General features: G+C 42.5%; 1 protein-coding gene across 1 annotated transcript in view; it reads right to left on the bottom strand.

The window, feature by feature from the left end:
- Nucleotides 1–9,925: 9,925 nt before the first annotated feature.
- BANK1 (B cell scaffold protein with ankyrin repeats 1) overlaps nt 9,926–25,180 on the bottom strand; it is a gene marked incomplete at both ends in the record, with an annotated part of 116,554 nt that continues 101,299 nt past the window's right edge. The window contains 5 exons of the mRNA XM_084263253.1: nt 9,926–9,970; nt 13,218–13,288; nt 14,738–14,801; nt 16,397–16,581; nt 18,185–18,253. Of these exons, the coding sequence (XP_084119379.1) occupies nt 9,926–9,970; nt 13,218–13,288; nt 14,738–14,801; nt 16,397–16,581; nt 18,185–18,253 (434 nt within the window). The remainder of the gene's footprint in view (nt 9,971–13,217; nt 13,289–14,737; nt 14,802–16,396; nt 16,582–18,184; nt 18,254–25,180) is intronic.

The raw sequence follows: 25,180 nt of genomic DNA, 5'->3' as shown, positions 1-25,180 counted from the left end.
GAAAGTAGTCCCTCTGTGAAATCAAGAATCTCAGGGTGATAATGACAGTCAGGCCTGGGTAACTGACTGGAAGTGGTGTGGTTGTGAACGTAACATTTGTAACAGTGAATCTGAACCTCTCTATTATTAGTTGATCTGTGCTGCAAATGGGAAGCTGTGTTTGTCTTGCTATTTAAACACCAGAAATTTGTCACTGTATTTCACCCTCATCCAGTAAACCTTGGCCCTAAATGGGAAATAGACAGTTCAGTTGCTGCTCTGGGTGAGCCAGAAAGGAAAGATTTGGAGGGAATATCCCAACACAAGGGATACTTAAAGAGCTACCATGCCAGTGTTAAGCTATCCTCATTCGGGAGGAGGAAGGGACCCCTGCTTTGGATCCACAAGATTATTTGCTTACCTTGTTTTAGAAAATAATACTATACCTGCTGTCCTTACAAGGCAAAATAGTCAGTGTTTTACAGCACTGGGCTGTAGGACAGGTTAGTTACTCTTTTAAATAGCTGATGCTTGGTGGGGTAGGGATGGCCAAAGCAGAAGTACAGGTTTCTCTGAGGCTATTTTGAGAAGAAGACCCATGCTCTAGAGAGCTTGTTTTGTTAGAATCCTGAACTCAGCTTGATTTTGCAAATAGTGTGTGTGCTGTTTGGTGGTGGTGTGTTTTGTTTTGGGGGGTTTATTTGTGTTTTTTTTTTTCCTCTGAAATACCTCCAGTGCACAGTTTTGTTTTCCTTGTGTGTATTTGCAAGGCATACGACCAGACACAAATCTGACAGCTAGTATGTACAACTGGCAAAAGAAATAGGAACTGTTCTGATTAACGGTCAGAAATAGAATAAAAGATGTTGTTAATGATACTTGTGCAAAGCAAACAACAAAAAATTGAGCTAATGTGTATGGTGTGATGGCAAGTGAATTCAGTGTTCAAGCTTGCTTAGCAGGAAATACTAACAAAAGATACCCAGAAAAGAAATAATCCTGCCTGAGAAGTTTTATAATGTACTTTCCTCTGAGACTCCTTTTATGATGTGTTTGCATCTTGTAAACTTCTACTTTAGGTGGGCAGGAGAAAATAAGAAATGATGTGATAGTGCTTAAATGGCAGTGAAATTATCAGACCAGAGGAATGTTGCTGCCTCCTCCTTTCCCCTTCATTCTGCTGTTAGCCCAAGTGTCTAATGCTGAGAAAGAAAAATACTTCAGTCTTTTTTCGCCCCAGGAGATGGATTTTGTTAGTGTGATTTTTAGCCTCCTCTTCATAAACTAAGGCAAGTCAGTTATGATGTAAAGGCAGCTTCAAAATCATCAGATGGATCAAGGAGAGAAGGATCCTCTGTAGAGCTGAGGGAGAAGTTGCTCACCTGCACGGGTCCCATCACTTTTTTTAGTCAGTCGAGTTTACTCGATTGCTCCTGCTGCTGTTGGGCCTGATACACTACGAAAGATTCAATCTATTGAAGAGAAAGGCTGTGGAAGTTGTGCAAGATAAAATATGCACTGCACTTTCTGGATTTCCCTGCAGTACCTGTGTGCCATCAGTGTGTTGATGGCACTCCAAAAGTTTTTATAGTGTGTTATGGTGGGAAAAAGTTGGTTTTTAATGGTGTTGATATTAATGAAGAAGCTTGCTTGGCTCCAAAGGGATGTAACTGATCAGTAGAGACTGCGTCAGGAAGAGGGGTTGAATTAGGCAAACCTCCACTAGGAACAACTCCTTCAGACAGTGGTCACAGCTGCGTGTCTTGCCCTAAAGCGCACTGGATTCAAGGTTACTTGCTGAAGAGCTGCTGTAACCCAACCAAGCTCTGTGGGTTAGTGCCACGGGGTGAATTGTTCTGGCCTGCCCTCTGCCAGGAGTGAAACTGCAGGCTCATCATGAGTCATCTTAGCATTACAGTCCATAAACTTGAACACCGGCTGGTTGGAAAATAGAACTTTTTGCATGGGGGTGTGTGTTGTTTTGAGGGTTTTTGGTTTGTTTGTTTTTTCTTTTGTTTTCTTTCACCAGGTCAGGTGCATTCCCTGTGCTGATGACAACAGTGAACTTTTTCTGCCTGTAAAAATTTTCAAAGCTTTTACAAGTGTGTTTTCCTTTGTTTTTTGACAACTCGTGTGGCTTATGCATCCCATAGGAGCAAGTATCTTAGGTCACTTCTTCCTGCAAATCACTGCAGCTAACAGACATATTTTGTATTTTTTAATTCTGCATACAGTAGCAACTAGGGAGCATCCATGGATGTTTCATGGCAGTTTCAATGGATTCTTTGCCTCTTCTAAACCTCTACTGTCTGCATGCCCAGGGCCTTAGCAGAAGTGAGCTGAGATGTGGGTACTTTGATTCCTGGGTTTTCTTGGAAGAGCCTCTCTCTTCTTACAGATGAGTAACTGTCGAGAGCTAGCAATGATGTTGGGACAGGTCTGCTGATTTCTTGTGCCAGGAATACAGCATAAGCTGACTGTCCCTTTCCAGGAACCAATTTCTGTCTCAGTGCAGTTAATTTCAGTTACTGCAGCCCAGGATGGTTGAAGTGGGATGAGACTGAGTAGGTGCCTCCACCTGGCTTGTCTTGGGGCCTGTTTCTGGAATGATTCACTTCAGAGCTGCACTTCAGTAATGCTGAAATTTGTCAGGATGAATGGTGGGTACAGTAAGTGAAGAGGATGAGCAGTCAGTCTGTGTGGTCCTGCCTCTCCTTCATCATTAACACCCCCTTGAGGACTGTCAGGACCACTCTTGTCATTTTGCTCCTGCTCTCATCACAGTAGAGGTCACTTAACATTCTTGCAAGGGTTATAGCTTCTCTAATGCCACGAAGACAGGACATCAGATTTATTCTCATCCTGCTACTGTTGTTGAAACACTGCAAGTGTTTACTTCATAGTGTGCCTACCCAGCCAGGCCACACTGCACCATCGTGAATGACACATTCACGCTGCCTCTGAAGGGTGAGTTACTGCAGCAAAAGGCAGACAATCTTTGAGCCCTGATGACCCCATGAAACTGCTCCTGTAACGACATTGCTTGTGGCAGATCTCCCAGGCCGTCCCACAGGATCCTGGCAGGAGTTTTTGATTTGCTGATAACTACAGTCACTATGAATTGCTCAGTATTGTTTTCTCTTGGATGTCACCATGTTTAGAATATTTCTTTTTCAATGGATTATCAGTTGAGGATTAACACAATACACACTGGCATCTGGAAGGGTAGAGCTGTGTTATTTTGTTGATTGGTCAGTTAATGAATCTCCTTGCTTACAATGAAGGGAATATTTTAGAATGCCTACACCAGGGATCTTGTGTCGGTTTGGCTTTCAGGCTCTTGTGACTTAATCATTCCTGCATCGCAAAGCAGACACTTGCTGATGTTTCCTATTAGTAGTACAGGTTTGGCTAAGCAGAACTTCCTTCAGGACTTCCTTTGTGTCAGAATGCCTGCTTGTAAATGTGCCTGAAGTTCAGTGGCACACCTTGGGGAAACACATGGAAATCCTACAGCAGGAAACAGCCTGACTACCCAACAGGAGAGGGGTGGGGAACAGATGCTTTTATTTTTGTAGAAGTACAATGATTTTTACTTGTATCTTGTACATAATTAACTACACTGAGATTGAGAAAAGCCCCTTGGAGGAGTATACATCCCTTTTTTCCTTGTCTGGGGCCTTGGCTGGCTGCCTTGGACTATAGGTTGGTAGGTGGGAATTCTCTGTGTGTGTGTGTAAACAAAAAAACAAATGAACAAAAGCCATTCTCAACTTACTTATTGTTTAGCCAGTGTGGAAGTTCATACCATAGAAATTACATTGTCAGGGATGATTTTTCAGAAGGCTTTTGTACTCTGACAATTGATCTGAGATGTAGGACATGTAAGACACTGAAAGGGTTGTTGGTGGAGTGTTGTGGTTTGGGTGGTTTGTTTGGGTTTTGTGGGGGTTTTTTTGGTTATTTTTGACCTACACAAAAATACCAGGAGTCAGAGGAGGTATTAAACTGTTTGTGTCAACTTCACCCTTAGTTGATGATCAGAGAGAGAAAAGCAAGGAAATTCCTAGTGTAGTAAAGTGTTTTTTCATTACAATGTCACTGTGGGTGTTCCCCACAGATTCCGTACATCCTCTTGTGACCACTCTGCACACAGCTTGTACTATTGTGACAGTGGCAAGAGCAGCTGTCCCAGCTGCAGGAACAGAAACTACTACTGCTTTTTGTACATCAGGGCTCAAGATTAAAGGTTTTTTTCAGTGACAGCTTTAGCTCGTTTCAATATTTACTGCTACTCTTCTTCTATTGTGGAACAGTGAGACATTGTGTCTGTCAAGCACTAGGTGCACTTGCTGCCTGGAAGAATGACACAGCCTTAGAAAATTGTGGGGCGATTAAAACAGGAGAAAAAAGAGGATGTGTTGGCTGGGAGGGGTAGCCTGAAATGTGTCTATGTCTTTCATGACTAAAGCTTTTACTTTTGAAAATTCCCCAGTAAGCAAACACTTCACTGATGGAAAATATGAGCAGTGCCTCTGCCCGTCCTCTTACCCTCCCTGTTCATGGATTACTGAAGCTTTTTGCCTTTTAAATCTCACTAATGCTGTTGGGGCTTGGATTTGGCCTTTAAAATTCTAAAATCCTCTTTGCTGTTGTTATCCTGTAAGGCAGCAATAGTTACTTCTGGCTTTTAGCAAATCGGAATTCCCTGTCTGTGTTCCCAGCTGGAACTGGTGCTTTGCCTGGACACTGCTGAAACCTGTAGTGCAGGTGCTACTGCACCTGGTAGGCCGAGTGCTGCACTGGAACGAAGCAGCAAAAGCAGAGAACAAGAGTTGCTTTGTTATGGGTAATCCTAAACTACTCTGGGGTGGAAGTTGTGGAGTATCATACTGTGCATTATAGATGTAAATACTTGTAGGTACATAGAATACAACCTTATTTCCTGAGGGGAATTACACTCTGGCTTCCAGTCTGAGTTTGGCACTGTTGTTCTATTGCCATAGCCTTTCTTTTCCCTAGGACACCCACCATGTTTCCTTGCTGTGCCTTTTTGTGCTTGATTTTTGAGCATTCCTGGTTTTGATTTTCTTACCATTGTTCTCTAATCTCTATGTTTCCCAGGTGGCCTCTCACTGGGGCAAAGGAGCCACTGGGCCCCTGCCCCTCCCTTGGCAGCAGAGAGCTCCTGCATCTGTCCAGATGCCTGTGAGGACTGACCAGAAAGGTCCCTTCATCTCTACAGCTACAGCAACAAACCTCAGAAAAGGCACCAGGTACTGGTGTCAGCACCTCAGGAATGCTTGCCAGGGGATTCACTGACTAACTAGTTTTAGAAGAATATAAATGTGTTTTTCTGGGGAATACAGGGAACCTCTTAAAGGAAAAATACTACTGTATACACACTTAGATTTCCATGTAACCCTCTCCACTCTATTTCCACATGGCCAGGTAAGTCTTAAAACATCACAGCTCTTCTCCTGTGATACCTGATGGTCTCTCACCCCTCAATTCATAGACACAGACTCATTTCCAGATCTGGCAGCCACTATAGACGTCAAGGCTTTTGCTGTGGTTCAGATAGCTCAAGAGAAGCCTTTGCATAGAATACAAAGCAGTGTTGCTACACTAATACAGCAGTCATTGAATATTGATGACCTCATAGCAATACATCTGCGCTATTTGTGGGAGCGGTTCTGAGAGAAAGGGGGTTATCCTCAGAGAACAGATAATCTTGTGAAAATGTTTAATCAAGCCCTTTAAAAGAGATTGTTAATTAGTTTCAAGCTGTATGTGGGATACAAACTCACAAGATTCTGTCATTACTTGAAAACCTCACCACTGTCTTTTTGCCTCATTTTTATTTGGAATGTTTCTGGGCATAATAATTCATTGAACTGGCAAAAATAACATGCCCCTCAAGGCTCCTGAGCCTGAACATCACAGCCACTCCCTTCTTCCAAGTTTGGGTATTATCACATTAACATGGAGTTAAGTAGCGACACTTAATTTATATAAGAGTTTCTGATAAGTAGTGTTTCCTAACTAAGGCTTAAGTGCCAGCATCTCTCAAGTACATGCAAAGCAGAGATACAGCACTACTGAGAGCTTCAGGGGAGACTTGCTATGAACAGCCAGGGTTCCTAAAGCTTCCCTGAATAATGCTCAACAAAGAGGTTAGTGAAGATTAAGAGCTGCATGGAGGCAGTTTTGGCCTAGAGCACATTCACCTGCTTTTAGGAAGGCAAGGTGGGCAAAGTCTGCTTAAGCTCCTACTTGTGTGCAAGTTGAAATACTCCTTTATACCCTCTGCAGGTTGCATAGGAGATCTCTTCCTGTATTTGTGCATGAAATAGGGCAAGTTTTCTTGCATACTCTCCTGTATGGTCACATGCACTTAAATTTTGGAGTACCTGGCTGTGGGAATGAAAACCATTCCACCCATTAACCATATGATTCCGATCCTTTTGTGGTGTAAACGCAGCAGAGATTCTTTAGGTTTTGGTCCGGATGCCACTTACCTCAGGAAACTAATTAAACAAAACAACAATTTCCTTGTAAACCCAATTCTGGTAATCACTTTAATGCATTAGTAGATAATTAGTACTGATTTACATAGTTTGACTTTAGAAATTAGCTTACTTTGGGTATGATTATTTAAACTAGTCATGGAGTACAATTACTCTTTCTAGTAAAGATACATCTATATACAAAGCTTATACAGAAATGTCTTAACAGAAATTAAAAACTAAACTGTGCATTATAACTTCTTAGTCTTCCTAACTCTTGGTAATGTGATCTTTTGTGCATAAAATCTACCTTTAAACAGCTACCAAGCATTATGGAAAAACTGAAATGAGTTTAGAAATAATGAACCAAAGCATGCAATAGATCTTTGCATAAATCCTCAGCTGTCATCTTGGAAAAACATTGGCAAAGAAAAAATGTAAAACATGGTGCTGACTTTACAGGAAGTCTTATTAATTTGCTTTAGTGATACTGGACTTCTTCCAGAGCTGGCCCAAGTGAGAATCCAAGCCACTGAAAGCGCAGCAGCGACGATCACACAGCCGTGTCACAGCAGTTTGCGCTGGAGCCTCAGGCAGCTCAGGGACCTGTGGGAGACCAAGCAGAGGAAACTGATGCTCAGGTGCTGAAGAATCGCACTGCAGGAGGTATGAAAAATGCCTGTTAGTAGGACCAGTCAGGCTCATTTAGAATGAGATCAAACACTATTTCTTGGAATGAGTAGGAGAGAATCAAAACTCCTACAGACCCACCAGCTGGATGGCAACTCCATTATTCTCCTCCCTCTTGCGTAAGGACGGTGTGACCATCTGCAGGGAGGCAGGAGCAATGTAGCTCAGGACTTTGCACTGCAGTTGGAGGCTCAACTGCTTGAAGAGTCAAAACATTCAAAAAAACTACATTTCTATTGCTAATATCCATCTGCAATGTTTTTGTAATAACCACACACTCATAAGTCTTCCCCCCTCAATTCTTTTTTTAAAAACAAGGTCCAGTCCTGCTGAGTGGTATACATGGGGTTATTGTGTACACCCAAAATGTAGTTTGTCACTTGTAGAAAGAATACTGGAGTCTTAAAAAAATAAAGGCAGAATTCATTGTGTTGGGTTCCTACTGAAAGCATAAATTTGAGTCACTCAGTATCCCAGAGGATCTTAGAATTTCACCTTAAACACTGTTTTCCAGTGTACATGGGTAAATGAATGTTCTTGTGATCCTCTTGGAAGGGGTGTAAAAGAGAAGGGAAAAACCTAATCCTCTCAAACCACTAAGTTTAATCTTGCCAGTGCCATTGTACTTCACAGCTGTGGGACGTGTGCCTCTACACAAACGTTTGCTTTTCAGGTCCAAGTATACTTAGTGCTATGGCATTATAAGGCCTCTGAAGACAGAACACAGCAAGAAAGCTATGGCTGGGCCATAGTTTGCAGAAAAGGAGGACCTCAGAGTTTGGTGAGGGTAATTCATAAACAGAATTGTGTTCTGCATGTTCTCCCACATCTAATTCACCTTCTCTCTCCCACAGAACAATTTTCTATGAGTGACAGAGATCACCTATGCTGATCCCAGGGGTAATTCCCCCTCCCCCCCTTGAATGATTCATCTCACTTCAGCAATCTGCAGTTTCTAAGCACCTCTGCTCTTACTGGGTTTTTCATAATAATTTTCTCCAGCTTCAGAGTTTTTAGAATTCAAAGCTTTTTTTACTTAGTGTAGGTGACTTCAGCTCCACTCAAGGAAACAGCTCTGTTAGGAAAGCCCATGTAGGAGTTGAGCTGCCTCTTGCCAGAGGAGGGATCATTTTTCATCTTCAGGTCATGCCATAAGACTAATTTTTGGGATCTTACAAGAGCTTTGGAGGAGGGTGATCCAAAGATGTCATAAGCAGCAGCAGAGGAGGTACCTATTATTTTACGGTGTGGGCACGGTACTCCAGTGAGCAGGAAGGCAGCTGGCGTCAGAAATGAAATATGGAAACAGTTCTCACAAGGAGCAACTCCCCTCTCCTTTACGTGAGAGAAGGGTGGCAGGAAAGACCTCCCTGAAGATTACCCATTTTCAGTGCCACAAAACCAACACTATGACAGTGCAGCACCACTTGGACAAGCTGGAGAGGCAAACTACATCAAAGTAACTTAGCTAACAAAGCCTTTAAAGTTACATCTGTCTTCACAACTCAATCACATTACTTCGTTACTGTGAACAAATATTTAATCCCTTTCATAACTCTAATAATGCAGAATTACAAACACCGTTCATATCTGAAGTGGTAAACTTTAATTTTGAAACTTTCATGTCTTAAACTCATCTGAAAGAAAGGCAACTGAAGAAGAAAATCTAGCTCTGACTCATGGAGATGTTCAGCACAGCCTGATCTTGCAGAGATCAGCGATCTGAAGAAATTCAGTGCCTAAGGAAACGAAGGGATCAGAAACTTGTTAAAGATCTCAGGGAAAATATAGTGTTTGTTCTTTGCCTTTAATGGCAAATCATCCTTCCACGCATAAGAAAGGTTGCACAGCTCCTTCATTTTCAGAGGGATGCAAAGACAGATGTTGTCCAGGTAATTTCTCTGTACCCTAGTCTCAGAATGAACACAGGATAATTGGTGAAGTCTAGAGCCTCCAACAGCAATCAGAGTTCAATTCCTGGTAAGTTTGTTCTCAGCACACATGTTGAAAACTGAACTAATTAAAATACCTCACAAAAACCAACCACAAAACTCCAATGAATGCTGTAAAACAGACATAGCTGCTTTTTTGTCTCCCAGCACCAAGCCTCATCATCAAGTTTTGTTGAAAAGCAGACACACAGTTTTAAAACTGCTATGAGATGTAGATGGAAACACACAGGTAGCAAACAGCAATTAACCCCCCCCAGCTACCAAAGATCTAATTAGATGCCCAAAGCCAAGAAACTCACAATCACCAACACAAACATCAGAAAATTCTGCTGCTTGTGGAGATGGTATCATCACCTGTAAGCTCTCCAGTGCCTAAATGGCCACTGGTGTCTCAGTTCAGTGGCATTTCTGGACATATCTTTGCATATCTCTCTCTACCTTTCAACTTCATTTTGATTGTATTTTTGGTAGTGCACATGTGATCAGTATGTAGGAGCATCCTCTAATACAGCTTTTAATTGCAATAACTAATGGGAACTCTTCCACTGCATCCACAAGTCAGGTAAGTGCTTGCAAATTCGCCCCACAGGAACAAGAATAGGTTGACATCTGACAAAAAACCCAACGTTCTGGTGTAAAGCCCTCATGGTGCACCCTGTGTCTCCCTGTGAAATCAGACCTCTGAGACCTCTTCGTTCTACCGTCACGCAAACGCGCTCAGATGGGAAGTGCTTCCACAAGCCTTGGTGGCAAACCATGTCTGTGTGTGAGTTCCTATGCAAGCTCTTACCTCTGTCAATTAGGCATCTGTTCCCTATCCGATGGGTTCCTAGTTGGAGACTGAAAAGAAAGAGATGTAAGTAGTAAATAGCCATGTATAGCAATGGTAAATTCCCCAAGTGCAGAATGTCTTTCAAAGTTGAGTAATTCCCAAAATACATACCTAGGATGAATCACTATACATGTTTTGCTTCAAAAATGAATACAACATCTGGGAGTACCTGGGAGCAGGGCAGCGAGGGTGGGCCACAAAGGGGCAGGTGTTTTGTGGGAGAATGACACGAGGTGGATTTTGAACAAACCTTACTTGTGATAGCATGGCTGGTCTTTATTGGTGGCAATCAGGAGAGGCTGAGGGGCACTGTAATATTCAGTTGTCCTGGCAAACCCTTCAGTTGGTGTGACTGTGGGCTTGCCTCATGAAGACCTGATTTTGTGACAAATGGGCAGGAAATTGATGTTTGTTATCTTATTGATTTTTATATTTGAGCATCATGAAGCTACAAAATTTTTAAAAAACTCAAAACAAGCCAGGCTAAATGTGTAGCTTCACAAGTCCAATGGACACAGGGTAAATTATCAGCCAACAAGTATTTTCAAGACTAGAGGTTCTGACTGAAATGCCTACTCCTGGAATCTTGAAGAAAAAAACCAACACCACCTCTATGACTTCTTCACCCTCTGCACACACAAGCTTTTGAATGTGCTTCAGGACACAGACTTATTTCAACTTTGCTAACTGTAAAGAAATTTGAGTCCCGTGGATCTAGATGTCGAAATTCAGGTCTGTCTGTTTATCTTCCTATTGACCTATCTCAGACAATAGAAATTGATTAATGTGCTGAAAATTAAGTGCTGTTTTTTTACTTTTCAGGGAACTCTACTCAGACCCTACCTGCAAACTGAAGCAGCATCAACTGATGAATAAGCAATCTGTTAGTAACTTGGACTACAAACACGGTGCTGATGAGGGTTGAGGAAAGAAGCCAGACATTTAGGATAGCAAATGTAATCAATAACTCGCCAGTTTGAGAGAGGTGCATAGTGCTCTTTGGAGTGCTTTTTGGATGAAGCTGAGGAAGACATTTGGTCTTTGGCAGCTGGTTGAGCAAACTTAATTAAACCAGACCCGCTTTACTGTCATCGGCATCTGGAAATCAAAACCTGGAAGAAGAAACGCTGTGCAGGATGCCTTTGCTGCAGTGGATGCCCTGGCTGAGCAAACTGCCTTACAGGAGTGGGTCAGTACGAAACAGGCTGTAGCAACAGTTTGTAACGTTGTCCTCCTTGGATACGAAGGCCACTTTCAGTGTAAGTATACACTGATTTTAACAGCTAAGTGACAAGGGGTTTCAGTTGAGTTCCCTGTGGGAAATGCTTCTGACCTTTCTTTCCACAGCAGGCCACTTACCAGTCTTGCCAAGGCTCCTAAGACCAGAACAGATGCAAAGACTGAGCTGCATTTGCCCTACAGGTACAGCTGTCACCAGAGGACTACTTAAGTATCCGACCTGTTTCCCAAGACCTACCTTCATTTAAACCTGTTATGTAAGTTGCTGACATGGAAATGATAATAATAATGAAATAATTAAAAAGTAATTCCTAACATTTGTTCAATATAGTAGTGGTCTTCATCTTAATCATTGCCTAGTAATGACATAGTGACACCTACTACTCAGTTCTTACTTCCACACCAAGAGTGGAGAACAAGAGTATCTTTGATAAGGAATCTTATGCTATACTAGCTGTACCCCTACAGACCAAGTTCAAGGTTCTACGGAGATCAGCTATGAGGGGATAACTAACTACAAGCAATTCAAACCATTTCATGTCATTTCTGTGATCTTGCACTTATTTTTAGATGCTGGATGACTAAATCTGTGGGATGTGACACATAAGGTGCCATAATGTAACTGCAATAGAAGGCAGATTTTGCAATCTCATTTTCAGAAACATCTAAATGAAATTCACATAGGTAATTCCAACATCCAAAGGTGTAGGGAGGCATCATACATGTGTTTTTAGAAATTGCTATGTGCTATAAAGGTTGGACATAGAATGCATGTGAAAGCTGCAATGTCCTTTAAATACTTTAAAGGAAACTTGTCATCCTTACATCATTGTTGCCATTCATTCTGTTAGCAGACACACACAAACCTGAGACTCTTGAGTCTTTTATGCTCAAGGTTACAGGCAAGGAATCAGTCACCACTGAGTAAGCTGAGGTCTAACCATATTTGTATGCTCATGCCATGCACACACCATCGACCTCAGTCTCTTACTGTGATATTGTCTTACATCGAGCACAGCGTCTTACTGAGAGAGCAGCACAAATCTACCTCACTGGGGCCACATTCTGGCTGCTGCCATTTGGTAATGTTTCCAAGAGGAGACCCATGGCTGAGGACTTCAACTGCCAAGATGTACCTCATCAGTTCAGTTCCGTTGTTCTCCGCTTGTTACTGTCTCCTTCACTGTAGTATTTCACAGTTGTCAGGGTCTCTTCCACGAAGGGTATGAGCCTGGCCTAAAGTTTCCCATAGGCAACAGGCTGCTTCTAGTTCAGTACTTCAGTGGCGTCAGGAAAGTCTTAAATACTTTAAACAATCTGTGCCACTCAGATATAAAATGGAGGATTTGTCCCCAAATCATTTATGTATTTCTGTGAAATTTTTGTAAATGTGGTTTTTGCTGTTGTACTGTTGGCTGACATCTTACTTCCCTTAGAAAAACTCCCAGTGTCTAGGGACAAGACCACATATGTATTACAAAGTAATGAGGCAAATCACTGTCTGTGCCTGCACCTTCTGCAAATGAACATTTTTTGTTCTCCTGGAGTGACAGAGTTTTTTGCTTTACAGTGGATTTTTTCATGTTTTTTTTCAGTCCTATATTGAACTGTTGCAAAATGAGACTTGAACTTTGAGATAGCATCAAACATTATAATGGAAGATGGAACCGAAGGTCATTCTCATTAATAACTTTCATTACAGTAGAGGCAAGATCAAACTTATCAAGAAACTAAAAAAATATATATTCTGTGCTCATTTATAGGAGATATTTTCTTTTCTCATTAAAATAAAATCAAATTCGTTTTCTAACAGTCTCCTGATGTAATCGCTTTAAATCCTCAATCCTGTCTTCAAAAACCATCTGTGAAAGAGACTCTACAAATCCTGATTTCAAACATGGAATTTGGGAGAGGGAGGCCTGTGCTGTTAAAGGTTCAGAGGGAGAGCCTGTACAGAGAGATGTAAAAACTCACATTCATTTAACCAATCTGAGCACTGTTACAAGTCAAACTCACCACTTTATTAAATGGCATGTGGAACAGAAAGTCTCTAAAAGCAATGCTCTCTGGTCTGCTTTCCTTGGGAGCTACAAAAGGGAAAAGAACATGATTGTCATTTTTGTTTCAGGCAATTTAATTATGTCTGAACTTAAGTATATAGGTCTTCTGAGATCCTTCTTTACTCTTGCCATCAACATGCCTCCAGCTATAGAGGCAATTCCCTCTTTTAGAAGCTCTTAAGTTTCAAGAGTTTAAATCTTTGACAATGCAGCAAACTGTTTGACAAGACAGGGGCCTCCAGCCTGCTTGTTCCCACTGTACTGCTGCAGTGCAAAGCCACCGGTTTCTATGCATCATGGGATGTAAGACAGTGTAACAAAGGTCAGGGTCAGGAGGGAACATAGTGACCATTATCTGAGTTAGGGGGTAAGTTCACAACTCTTACCCTTCTGCTGTTGACACTATGTTTCTGCTGGTATGATTCAACAACCAAACTCTGGAGAGAGAGTACAGCTGCAGAGGTAGGAGTAAGGTGGCCTTAAGAGAACACCCTACAGCCGAGTACTTCCCAAGAATCACCCTCACGTCCTCATGAGCTTTGCCTTGCCCACAGGAAATGGTTTGTAGGAACAAATGCGGCGATCCCAGCCTCGCAGGCGCTGAGTGCCTTGGGAAGGCTCACGGAAGAGCCTGTTCACACGCTCGGGATGCTGCACCCCAACCAGCCAGGGAGGATGTAAAAGCTGAAATATAAATAATCTCGACTGCAAGTCTGCCCCTGGGCCCACAAGAGTTTCTCTTTAATGAATTCTCACGAGCCCATGGAAGTACAGGTGTCTAACAGAAGAGGGAAGCAGTACTGTGGATTATTCATCTCTCTTGCAGTAAGGTAATAACACATTTAGGCAATACTTTTAAACAGTGCTACACAAACTGTACTGAGGCCAAGGTGAAAAATGCTAGGTATCCCTCCCAAGAACACAGATGTGATGAAGTTTACAGAAATCACAGGCCTAGAGTCAATTCCATCCAACCCAATCTTTTCATAACAACAAGAGAAAGTAATTTGCAGGAAATGGAGGTGAGCTACAGTGCTGCAGATGACATTCCATCACAAAGCTTTTATTAATGACTCAATACTAAACTGCTGTAGCAGAGGAAAGTTCATCAGGAATTTGCAAATGTGAACTGATAGCTGATCTACAAATAAAATACTGAAGCCATCAAGTAAATTGTTCTAAAGAAATCATCTACACTAATTGTGATGAAGCAGTGGGAAAAGGGGTACAGAAAAGCTGAGCCACAAAGATGTGGTAAATTTTCCTCCCCCTTGACTGTCAGTGAGCTCATCTTTGGGCTGAAATCCTGACCCTGCTGAAGGCCAGATTGCACTACAGTAACTTCAGATGCAGAAAAAGCTCATTACAAATTCAATGCCTGATCCAAAAGCCTGCTTACACTTTGGATCAGACCTTTGCAGTGTATTTGCAGTTCAAGGCTCCAGTGTTCCGCAAGGCAGAGAAAGTGCCACTTACCGTTCAGATTTTCCTTTTCTGGTCTGTTCCCAACAGCAGCATCCCTCAGGTGGTACACTCTTTCCTTCAAGTGAAAAACAAGCACAAAACCAGCAGCAGGAATCAGTAACGGAAGTTTACTGTAGGACTAATGATAAAAGCTGGTTTCTTCAGCAGTATAAACACCAAGCTTTTCTTTCCATGAAAAGAATTTTTAAAGGAAAAAAAAGGTCTATGATGTGCTGTAAGTAGATGCTAATTTTAGGGTTTATACCTCAGAGTCTTGTGGCTTTTCCCCCACCAGTATGTTACACTGATTCTGATATTAGACTGCAGACACTTGGGGCTTTATGTTTTTGCCATGGACAAGCAATTTTTTTTTCCACAAAAACTCCCAGCAAAGACCAGACAGCTGCAGTGAGAGCATGAAGTAACGTCACCCTGTTCTTACTGGGGTAACCTCAAAAACCAAGGAACAGTCACATGTGAAATGCAGGTTGTATTTCCCTGCCAACAGTGAAAACAGGCCGAATAAGTCCTGCTCCAAGCACAGGCATATTTTAGCTAAGCAAGAAAAGGACAACTTGAGGCTTAGTGCCCCCATCTTTGCACAGATTGATACCATCTTCCTCTGCAAGTAACTCCCAGGACTGACAGAGCAATACCAGTAGCTCCCAGCTTGGCCACAGACAGTTCTGGAGGGGGCATCCCCACTACCCTCTTGAGCTGCTGCTGAGCAACTAGTGCTGTGCTACTGGTGCCCAGCAGGGAACTGGCCTCGTAAATGGTTCCCTCCACTTTCGGTGTTAAGTGTCCCACTGCGATGACAAAGCTCGTACTGTTAGTTCAGTAAACGCAAGCACAAAGAGCATTTAATCTCCTCTTGTTGGCAGCATCTGATACGCTCTCAGTCTGCAGAATAGCAGCCTGGCTTTGGGTTTCCTCTTTCTACTAAATGCACTTAAAGGACAAGAAAATATTTTTGTTAACACTTGACCTCATATAAAACGAGGGCATAACCTCTTCCTCCAGCTGTCGCGGTGGAGGTAATTGCCCTGTCCCTCCCACACTCTTGCTGAGACACAGCCCTCTCAGCGCGGCCGTGTGCGCGGGCCCCTGAACGCCTGGCCTTGTGCACCTCCACTTACTCCAGACGTCAAGTCTAACGGAGCTGAGGAGCACTGCTAACACCTGTGGATTTCACCAAGGACATTCAACGCTCTCAGGCAGCCATGCAGCCTGCTGTAACCTAATGTATATAAGCAATGGACACTTGATACAGGCTTGTTTCTGTTAGCTGACACTGCCCAATAGTGCAATGAGTTTGTTCAGCTACAGAAGCTTTGCGGTTACGTACGAGACGCGCAGACCGAAGCACGACCTAGTGGTTTGGAACCAAAGTCTTAACAAACATATTTAACTCAGGGTTTTAACCAAATGCAACAGCAGCACCCGAGGTTAGGCAAGTAAAATCAACAAGCCTAGCAAGTAATCAAACAGAGCTGACAGGGGTGTCTAGAAGATTCAGAACCATGAGCAGTGAGTTCCTTGGGAGTTGATGGGCATATAAATCATGACTCTATTTTTGACCTCACATGTAGGAGGCCAGACTGCAAGAGTTTGTGTTTGGAACTTTGGATTAAGATGCCCAATGAAGAAACATAAATTGCAGGCTTATACCTGTTGAGCAGACTGTTGTCTCTGGTTTTCATTCTGCCACTCTTTAAATCTCTCAAGGGCTTCATTCACAGAAATTGCCCCCTTTTTCACCTGTTCCTGCAAGTGGATGAGTTCTTCCTGCTCAGCAGGGATGGTGTGCTTCACAGTGCTGTACATCCCTGCCTCTGTGTGACTTCTGAGTGCTGCTACAAAATATACAAAAAAGTAGAAAGTATTATTAACCCATTCCATGTCTCTCTCTTCACAATGCAAGCACTTTTTTCAACAAAGGCACATAAGCAGTGACTTTATAATCTGACATCTAAAAATGTCCCATCTTCAGGGTGGCTCCCCCAACCCTTTTCTTCAGATTGGGTTTTTTTTTGTTTGTTTGTTTGTTTGTTATTTTTCAATGAGAGAAATGCAACCAATGAGTGAGGATTCTACCATTACTCTTTCACAGCAGAACAGCATCTTCAACATTCCATTCATTACTATCGCCCTGATCCACGGATTCTGCATTAGTGTCAGTTCAAATAAGAATTTCTTTCTAGCACTAAAGCTACAGTACTGACATTGTAAGAGAAATTGTTGCTATGTTAAGACAAAAAAATACCAGCAGTGCCTTTCTGCCTTCCTTCTCCAACTCCACACGCTGCATTTCTCACCAACTGGGGCTGAAATTTGGTCAGAAATGGTTTTGAAATGTCATGTGATTTCCTTCCCCCAAATTATTAAATACATTGGAGTGACAAGAAAGCCTTACAGCCCACTCCTCTGAGAGATGATGATACAGGTGTATAACTGAAGGGAAAAGACAGTCCCTGCTTGGTCCAGGGAGGTGCAGTACTGCACAGCTCCAGGGTACTGACATTGAGCTAGCCAATCTGAACACACAGCTATGACACAGGGCTCTCCTAGCCCTCCAGGAGGCTCTTGTAAATGGCAGCATGGGGCTACAGGTATTTCCTCAGACCCATAAAAACTATTCTGTTTTACCACAGAATGGTTTGGGTAGGAAGGGACTTTTAAAGGTCATATAGACCAATCCCCCTGCAATAACCGGGGACATCTTCAGCTAGATCGGGTTGCTCAAAGCCCCGTCCAAACTGACCTTGAATGTTTCCAGAGATGGGGCATCTACCACCTCCTCTGGGTAACCTGTTCCAGTGTTTCACCCACCCCCATTGTAAAAAAATTCTTTCTTACAACTAGTCTGAACCTGCCCTCTTTTAGTTTCAAACTGCTGCCCCTTGTCCTATTAAAAGGTCTGTCCCCCACTTTCCTGTAGGCCCCCTTCAGATACTATAAGGTCTCCCTGGAGCCTTCAGTATGGAATAGAGGGGCAGAATCACCTGCTGGCCAGACTGCTTCTGATGCAGCCCATGATATGGCTGGCGTTCTGGGCTGTGAATGCATGTTGCCAACTCATGTCCAGCTTTGCATCCACCAGTACCTGAGCCCTTCTCCTCAGGGCTGCTCTCAATCCCTTCACCCCCCAGCCTGTATTAATACTGGGGGTTGCCCCAACACGGCTGCAGGATCTTGCACTTCTCTTGATTTTAATTGCAGCAGTTGAGAAAGGAAACAGAAAAGTGTAAAGTAACTCTTACTCTACAGATCTTACCCACAAGATGGTAATTTTTATTTTTCTTTCTTTAATCTGATCTCTTAATGCTGCAATACCATTAAGGATATAAATCACGTGTGGGGAAACAGATGCTAAATCAGTCAAAATCAAGTCACAGCAAATCTCTATTAGTTCTGAGAAGCATCCAGGCAGTTAAAGAGCTAAATTAAATTCTGTACCTGGCTTCCTGGCATAGCAGTACGTCCTGTCGCTGTCACCAGGCACTTGAGCAGCCTTCTGCTGAAACACTACAACAAAATTAAGAATATAAGGAAGCTGAGGAAAATGGCAATAAAAGCTCTCATGCATTCTGAACGAAGGGAGGAGGCTCATGAAAGCAGGCTGGAATGAATTTCTTCTTCTAGCCTAGGAGTACTTCTCAACCCACTTGTCAGTCTAATGTTAATTACTGGAAAATTGCGCTGTTGCACAGAATGGCAGCATTACTGATATTACAGGTATCAAGACAAAGGAGCTTTGAACAAAATAAAATAGACTTATCACATTAACATACTACTTGTTTAGGAAAACCAGCTAGATATCAGAGTTCTTCACACAGTACAGATACCTACTGCAGCCTGTTTCTTATTGCATGGGGAAAGCTAAGGCAGAGAACACCAATAGTGCTAGGCGAGGATAATGACACTGCTTAAGAAAGGGCACCTCTCTGCTCATGAACAAGCATTTTTGTCTGCTTTACTCAAGCACCAGGAACAGCAAAGCATGATCCCTTATTCCATTAGCACAGCCCTTCAGCCTCACTGCTGTGAGGGACCCAGAGTACAGCCAACCTGGATACACCCTGAAAGCTCCAGCCAAGCTTTTGCTGGCGGCACGTGTAAAACCTGGGAATTTCTTGTGTTCTGGTTTGGCTACTGCCATACAGGCCTTCCCTCTTCAGTCTCAGTTCAGTTTTTAGCTACACAACCTGTTAATCTAGAAAAATTCCTTCCCATTAAGTCATCTTTCTGACATGACTGCAATGCAGCAAACGGGCCAGTTTGATGAGGCAAATCTTTGCTGGGGGACCAAGGCCCAGTACATCGGAGCTCTGCTCCAGCAGCAGAGCCGGCACACTCTGTGTGGTACCTGTGCAGTCCTGGCTTCTTGCTCCTGCTGACCAGGGAAACCCAGTGGACCTTGGTGTGCTCCTTGTTTGCCTGCTCAGGCTGCCTTGCACCATCCATCAGGGAAACTTGTGCAACACGTGATCAAGATGGCTGTGACATCTAAGCTCTGCACATGCTACATGCGGAGGTGAGGAAGGAGCAACTCCCAAAGGGGTATTTTCTACACCGCGGACTAAAGTCTGTATATGCCAAGCCCTGAGCGGGCTTGTCCCAACAGTGGTGATGGGTGAAAACTGCTGGGGAAACTGGTGTTCCTTAAAATGGTCTCAGACTAAATGGAGACAACAACAGAGCTGTATGGGCAGCGCAACCTACTGCTCTGTCCCTACCTTCAGCCACACACCAAGAGATGTTAACATTTGTAACAGTCTTCTCTGCAATTCTCAAAGAATTCTACTAAACACAGTTGCGTTTTCTTCTATGCTTGAAATTATATTCTCTTTTTAAAGGAGAAATTAAAATGACCAGAACACAGAGGTAATGCAGGCAAGCCTGAATTTTACTGCACAAGGAGGAGAAGGGATATAGTCAACAATGTCCCTGATTGGAAAGCACTTTAATTGATAGGCTTTGAAATTTCTGCTGAGTTTTGCAGTGTTGGAGCAATCAGAAATGGAATTACTCTGCCAGTTCAAAGCAAAATTATTAGAACCACTTTACAGGCTGCATCTTGCTGAAACAATTTTGGCTAGCAGCAGGCCTTCAGTGTTGGGGAGGGCAGTGAAAACTAGTTCCTGTTTCTGGAGTGCCTGGAAGGATGTATGCACACGTGGCTGTACAAGTGCTACACGTTCAGGAAGACTCCAGACTCTTTCCCACATTCTAATACACTTAAGAACTGCTCGAATACAGTAGTGGAAAGTGAAAAGCAATCTTGAAGAGGTATAATAATCTGTTATTTCTTGTGGAAGATAAAGTGAACGTTCCTTCAGTAAAGCAATATTCATACAGCAATTTTTTCAAGTGTCAGAACGCCACAGTCCTTCAATTGAGGAAGGTTTTGTATTTTTATATCTTCAGAGATGCCCCACCATAGATAATCTGATTTAAAAGTTGCAGTACTCCTGTTACGCTTTTTTACTCAAGTTGCACCCTTCAGAAATACCTGCGTGGTCAGAGTCCTTTGCAATTCTTAGTCACACTGTGAGTGGCTTAAGTACCCATGGATGCTTGTAGGTCAAAACCCACAAATTAAATCTTCTGCCCTGGTGTATGCTATGAAATTTTTGCCTACAACATATCTCCTCTCGGTTTCTCAGAATTAAAGGAGGCTGAGAGAACTAATAAGTAATTCCACTTTATTCCCTCTCCTCTCTCCAGTTGCTGCAGGACACAGCTGAAGTTCTTTGCATGCCCTAAATACATTTTTATGTCTTAGGTAGTTAAGATTGCTTTTTAGGAATGTAATGTAACCTCGTTATTTCTCCAGGAAAGAAACTCAAAAAGAAACTACTGTGATATTTCCTACTAGGACACAAAACAAGAAGACACTATTTTACAAGTGTGACAAAGCAAACTTTGTGTTAATTATGCAATTCTCTGGGAAAATCCCTACCAGAAGTCTTGGAAAGTGAGTGAGATCCAAGGAACTCTGAATTGCCTTTTTTATTTCAGACTAGCTACAGATGTTGCTTCAGGCTGTCTGCACCTGCAGGTAAATAATGTTAAGAGGCCTGAAATATGGTTAATATTTTCATGGTTATCACCACAAATAGGAGGGTTAGAAATATTTGAAATCTAAGTCTTGTGCATGTAATTCTGTACCAAGAGCAGCATTTTATAGTCATAGGCTGTGAAGAAACTGTGATGAGTATAAAGGGTCTATGAAGAAAGAAATAATTTTTTTACAGTAGCTGCAGGTTGACAAAACCCCCAGGAATTTGATTTGCAGGATTCATTGAAGTTCTAACACAAAGCCATAATGGCAAGGAATCACGGATGCACTAGGACATTTCAGCAGCTGCTGAGCGATAGGCTAGGAAGAAGGGATATAATCAGCAATGCAGGCAATCAAAATGTGGCAAGAGTTCCATTATTAAGAGAACAACTCATATCAGTTAAGAGGCAATGATGAACCAAGATAGGGTTTCTAATTTACATTTTACTTTACCCATCTAAGATATGATGAAAGTTGCCTAATGTGTTGTATTAGCAACATTACTCTAAAAATCAAACAACAGTCCCCACTATATAGTCGTCCTTCATATAGAGCCAGGGCGATGCATGTGCCCCTGTGGAAGACAATGTGAGCTCATCACAGCTAATACTTGCCTACTTTCTCCACACATTCAGCTGAAAAAGCACAAAGGAGAAAAACCACAGCAAACGCCCCCCAACAAATATCCCTAATTTGAATTCCGTTTGCTTAGGGAAATTCAAGATGCATTTATTCATTAGTTTCATTGAGCTGATGTTCCAAACAAAATTATCTATCACCATGCCTGTTTTATTTAGGAAACATTCAAAATTAAAATCCAGGGGAACAAAATCTGTATAGAAACGCTAGGCTAAGTGATAATGCAAATTAATTAATACACTAGGGTTGCACTTATTAACACATCTCAACTCAGTTGCAAATTACAGAGAATTTGTAAGCCTCCTTCTTGTTCTTAGTAGGTGTTTTTGCTTCATTCATTTTAGAACTGTCACACAATTAACTCCTGATTAACAGGAGAATGGAGAAGGCGGGTGAATTGCTGGTTGGGAGATGTTGCAGGGAGACTCCTATCTTTGCACACTCAATTTTTTTCCAATTATTTCAACATTTTAACATTTAAACTGTGTGTGCATAGTACCTAAGCAAATAAAACTTGCGAGTTCTTCTTCTGGTAGGGATTAGATTGTAAATTAGATGTAGCACAGCAAGGGATGACAAATACACAGAGAATACTAAGGAAGGGATATAGTAGAATGATGTTTATTATTCAGGAGATGAGAACTCTGCAGATGCTCGTTCACATCTTTTTAGATCTCATTTTCTTTTTGATTGTTTTTTTTTGCTAACACACTGAGCATCACTCAGTGTGAGGACTAGACAGAGGCTATCAATGCAATGCCAACCAATGAGTTTTGTGAGAGACGACTAAGGCCCACTTCTAAAGTTTATACAAAATACTTCACATATTTAAGATTAAACTAAAAAATTCTAAGCATTCATAATGTGAAATGACCTATGGAAATGGGACACTGTAAATAGTCTGCCTTTTTTATTTATCCAAGGTAACACAGCTGAGGTCTGAACAAAAGCATATCTCAGCACATCTCATGACTCTGGTCTAGTTGGGTCCAAGCCCTGTGGAGAAGTGATGGCTGTGCTGCACAAGGGAACCAAGGCTCAGGTCCCCACAGCTGTCCTGGTGCAAAGGCAAGGGAGGGGAAAAAAAGGCCAGTTTTAACTGCACTGGTGTGAGAAAACCAGTGACCGCCCACATCTAAACTGGTACAGGAGTTCTGTTCTGATCTGTGCTAAACACGCTGCCTGACACTCGGGATATTTCTGAGAACACACAACAGTCATTTCATCAGAATAAGGACTGGGTGATGTCTAATGCACTTGCAAAAATACCAAACCACTGTGCTGCTCCATATTTGCAGTGGCCCGATTCGTGCTGCCCGAGTTTGTCAGCTGCAGCATCATATCCACTCATCACAGCTTATCCAGGCTGTTGGCAGCCTCTGCCTTCCACAGCCACATAATTAGTCAGTTGAGATTGAAAAAGCCCAGTTTTCTCAGATCAAAAGTATAATGACTTAAAAAAGAATCACAGTGTAATGACAATGTGAAAACATTAATCCAAAAATAAACACATGCTCACCAGAAATTCTCTTCCCAATTTGCAGCGAAACTCTGAGTCTGTTCAAACGTGAGCTCAAACCCATTAGAATCCCAGCAACCTTGGTCAGGGAGGGACCTTAGGAGACAACACAGAGGTGACGCGCCTACACTGAGGCCAGATAATAAAACAGCAGAACCCCCTTCTTACACAGGGGCAGAGAAAGAGAGGGAGAGAGAGCATGACAGGTAGGGGTGGTGAGCGTAAGATGCCACTCAGAAGGTGGTGTCGATGGACTTGCTGTACCATACACAACAAAGACAGCTCTTCCTCTGTGGCTCTTGCCAGAAATTGAACTTGGTAGATAGTGTAAGTTGGAAGGACACTAGTTACATACTCAAGAATATTTGCTCCAGAATGCAAGACCTGATTATACTTCTGCAGTCCCATTTTTCTTCAGTGGAGAAAAGCAAACCAAAGAAGACTCTGTCTCTGGTTTTACCAGAAAACAGTTTGCTCTCCAGCCAGGCAGCATCCCAGCGACATTTTCTCTCTGTGCAGCTTATGCAGTATGTGCTTCAATCCACCAAAGTTAAGAGAGCAAGAGACCTGATTGCATGAAGCCAGTATACCACTTCTCAATCAGGCCTGTAACAACAGGTTAAGTACTCCAAGATGGCTGAACAATGGTTCCTAGCATTCTATTCATGGAAAATAACCCTTAAGTAGGGGATACATAATGAAATTCATCTGCAGTGCAGTACTTCATACTCACTGTAGAAAAGTACTAAAATATTCCTCCATGGGACATAAATGTTTTGCAGGTTGCATGGGCTCTGAGGGTTCCCTTTGGAAATCCCTGCTACAGAGCATTTAAACAATCCGCGCAATAGGAATTACTACCTCAGGATGCCACTGCTGCAGTTGCCAGAAATCAGCCTGGGAAGCTTCCAAGACCCTAACAGTTCTGTTCCGGAATTTGGTCTGAGCGGGGTTTTTTCCTCATTTCATTTGGGTTTATGTTGTCTATTCTGTACATGAGAGACTCTGCCTCCCTAAAAATACCCACTGGCTGCTGCATTCTCTGCAGTGATTCTAATGAGCAACGAGAATGCTATTCTCTTCTGGGATACTAACTGGCAAGCGTATTTTTCCACTCCTGACTCTTAAAGCTAGTGTGAAGTCCCACAGACAGCTATCTTTAAATGGCAAAATGTTTGCAGTGCATTCCTTCAGGGATTTGTGAAGGGTCTGCAAAGGAACAAGGGCTATAGCATACACAAAGTTTTATGTATGCTGTTGTAGGACAGGTGCCCTTGCTGCAAAGAACCCCTCTGTTACCGCTGGTCTCTGGTAAGAGGTAAATAAATGATCAAACCAGGGCAGTAGGGTAATTCTTAGCCCTGCGGCAGTCGTGGTAGGTCAGACTTCAGACATGATAGGGAGGCATTGCAGGAACTTCTGTGCCTGTCATAATAATGCACCAGGGACTTGGGTTTCCAGCTCAATCAAATCTGCTATCAATGGGGAACATTAAAATCGCACTGTAAACTGAAAACACAACACCTTCATGCATTTATTTAACAGTTGTTTTGGCAGCACACAACTGAAACAACACCGGAACACCCTACAAAGCACTCGAAGGGAAAGGGAGCGCACTAAGAGTGCACACCATCTGGACAACAAGCTATCTGGCCCTGACCGGTAGCTCCACTGGTTGATGAGCCTTTCACACAGAAGGCAGCATTCTTGCAGTGGTATAAGTTAAAGACAAATGTACTGTCTGTTAAAGGTGCAGCATGCTTAGCAGAGTTCAACACAGTAGTCTGCATGTTCATTAAAATTTGAAAATGGAATAAATGTAATTGAATAAAAGTGATTAGAACATGTGGTTTAAATCTTTCAATTCAGTCACGTTTGCCAGAATTTCTCAGCAAATTAAAGTCAGATGCTCAAACTGTAATTTGTGGTAGTTCAGTTATGGCAACGTGCATCTCGTGTGTACTGAGTGCCTAGGCTTCAAAGTGTGGATCCTCTCTGAAAGAGACTTCTAAAATGGGTTTGTGAAGCCCCGTGTTTGTTTTCTATAGATCAACAGTCCCACTCTCTTATCTGCAGAGCACCAAGCAGTAATCTATACCGAGCAAGTTTTCTGCCTAGTGTAAACTTGAGCTTCCCTGTATCTGAAAGCTACTTACTACAACGAGAGAGGGCTACTCGCTCACTTTCCTTGCTGCTACTCTCATGGAAATACCACCACTTTTGGTTACAG

The sequence above is a fragment of the Gallinula chloropus genome (assembly GCF_964237585.1).
Source record: "Gallinula chloropus genome assembly, chromosome: 4".
Lineage (NCBI taxonomy): Eukaryota > Metazoa > Chordata > Aves > Gruiformes > Rallidae > Gallinula > Gallinula chloropus.
Note: the sequence above shows the minus strand (reverse complement) of the source record. Positions and strands in the feature narration are given on the sequence as shown.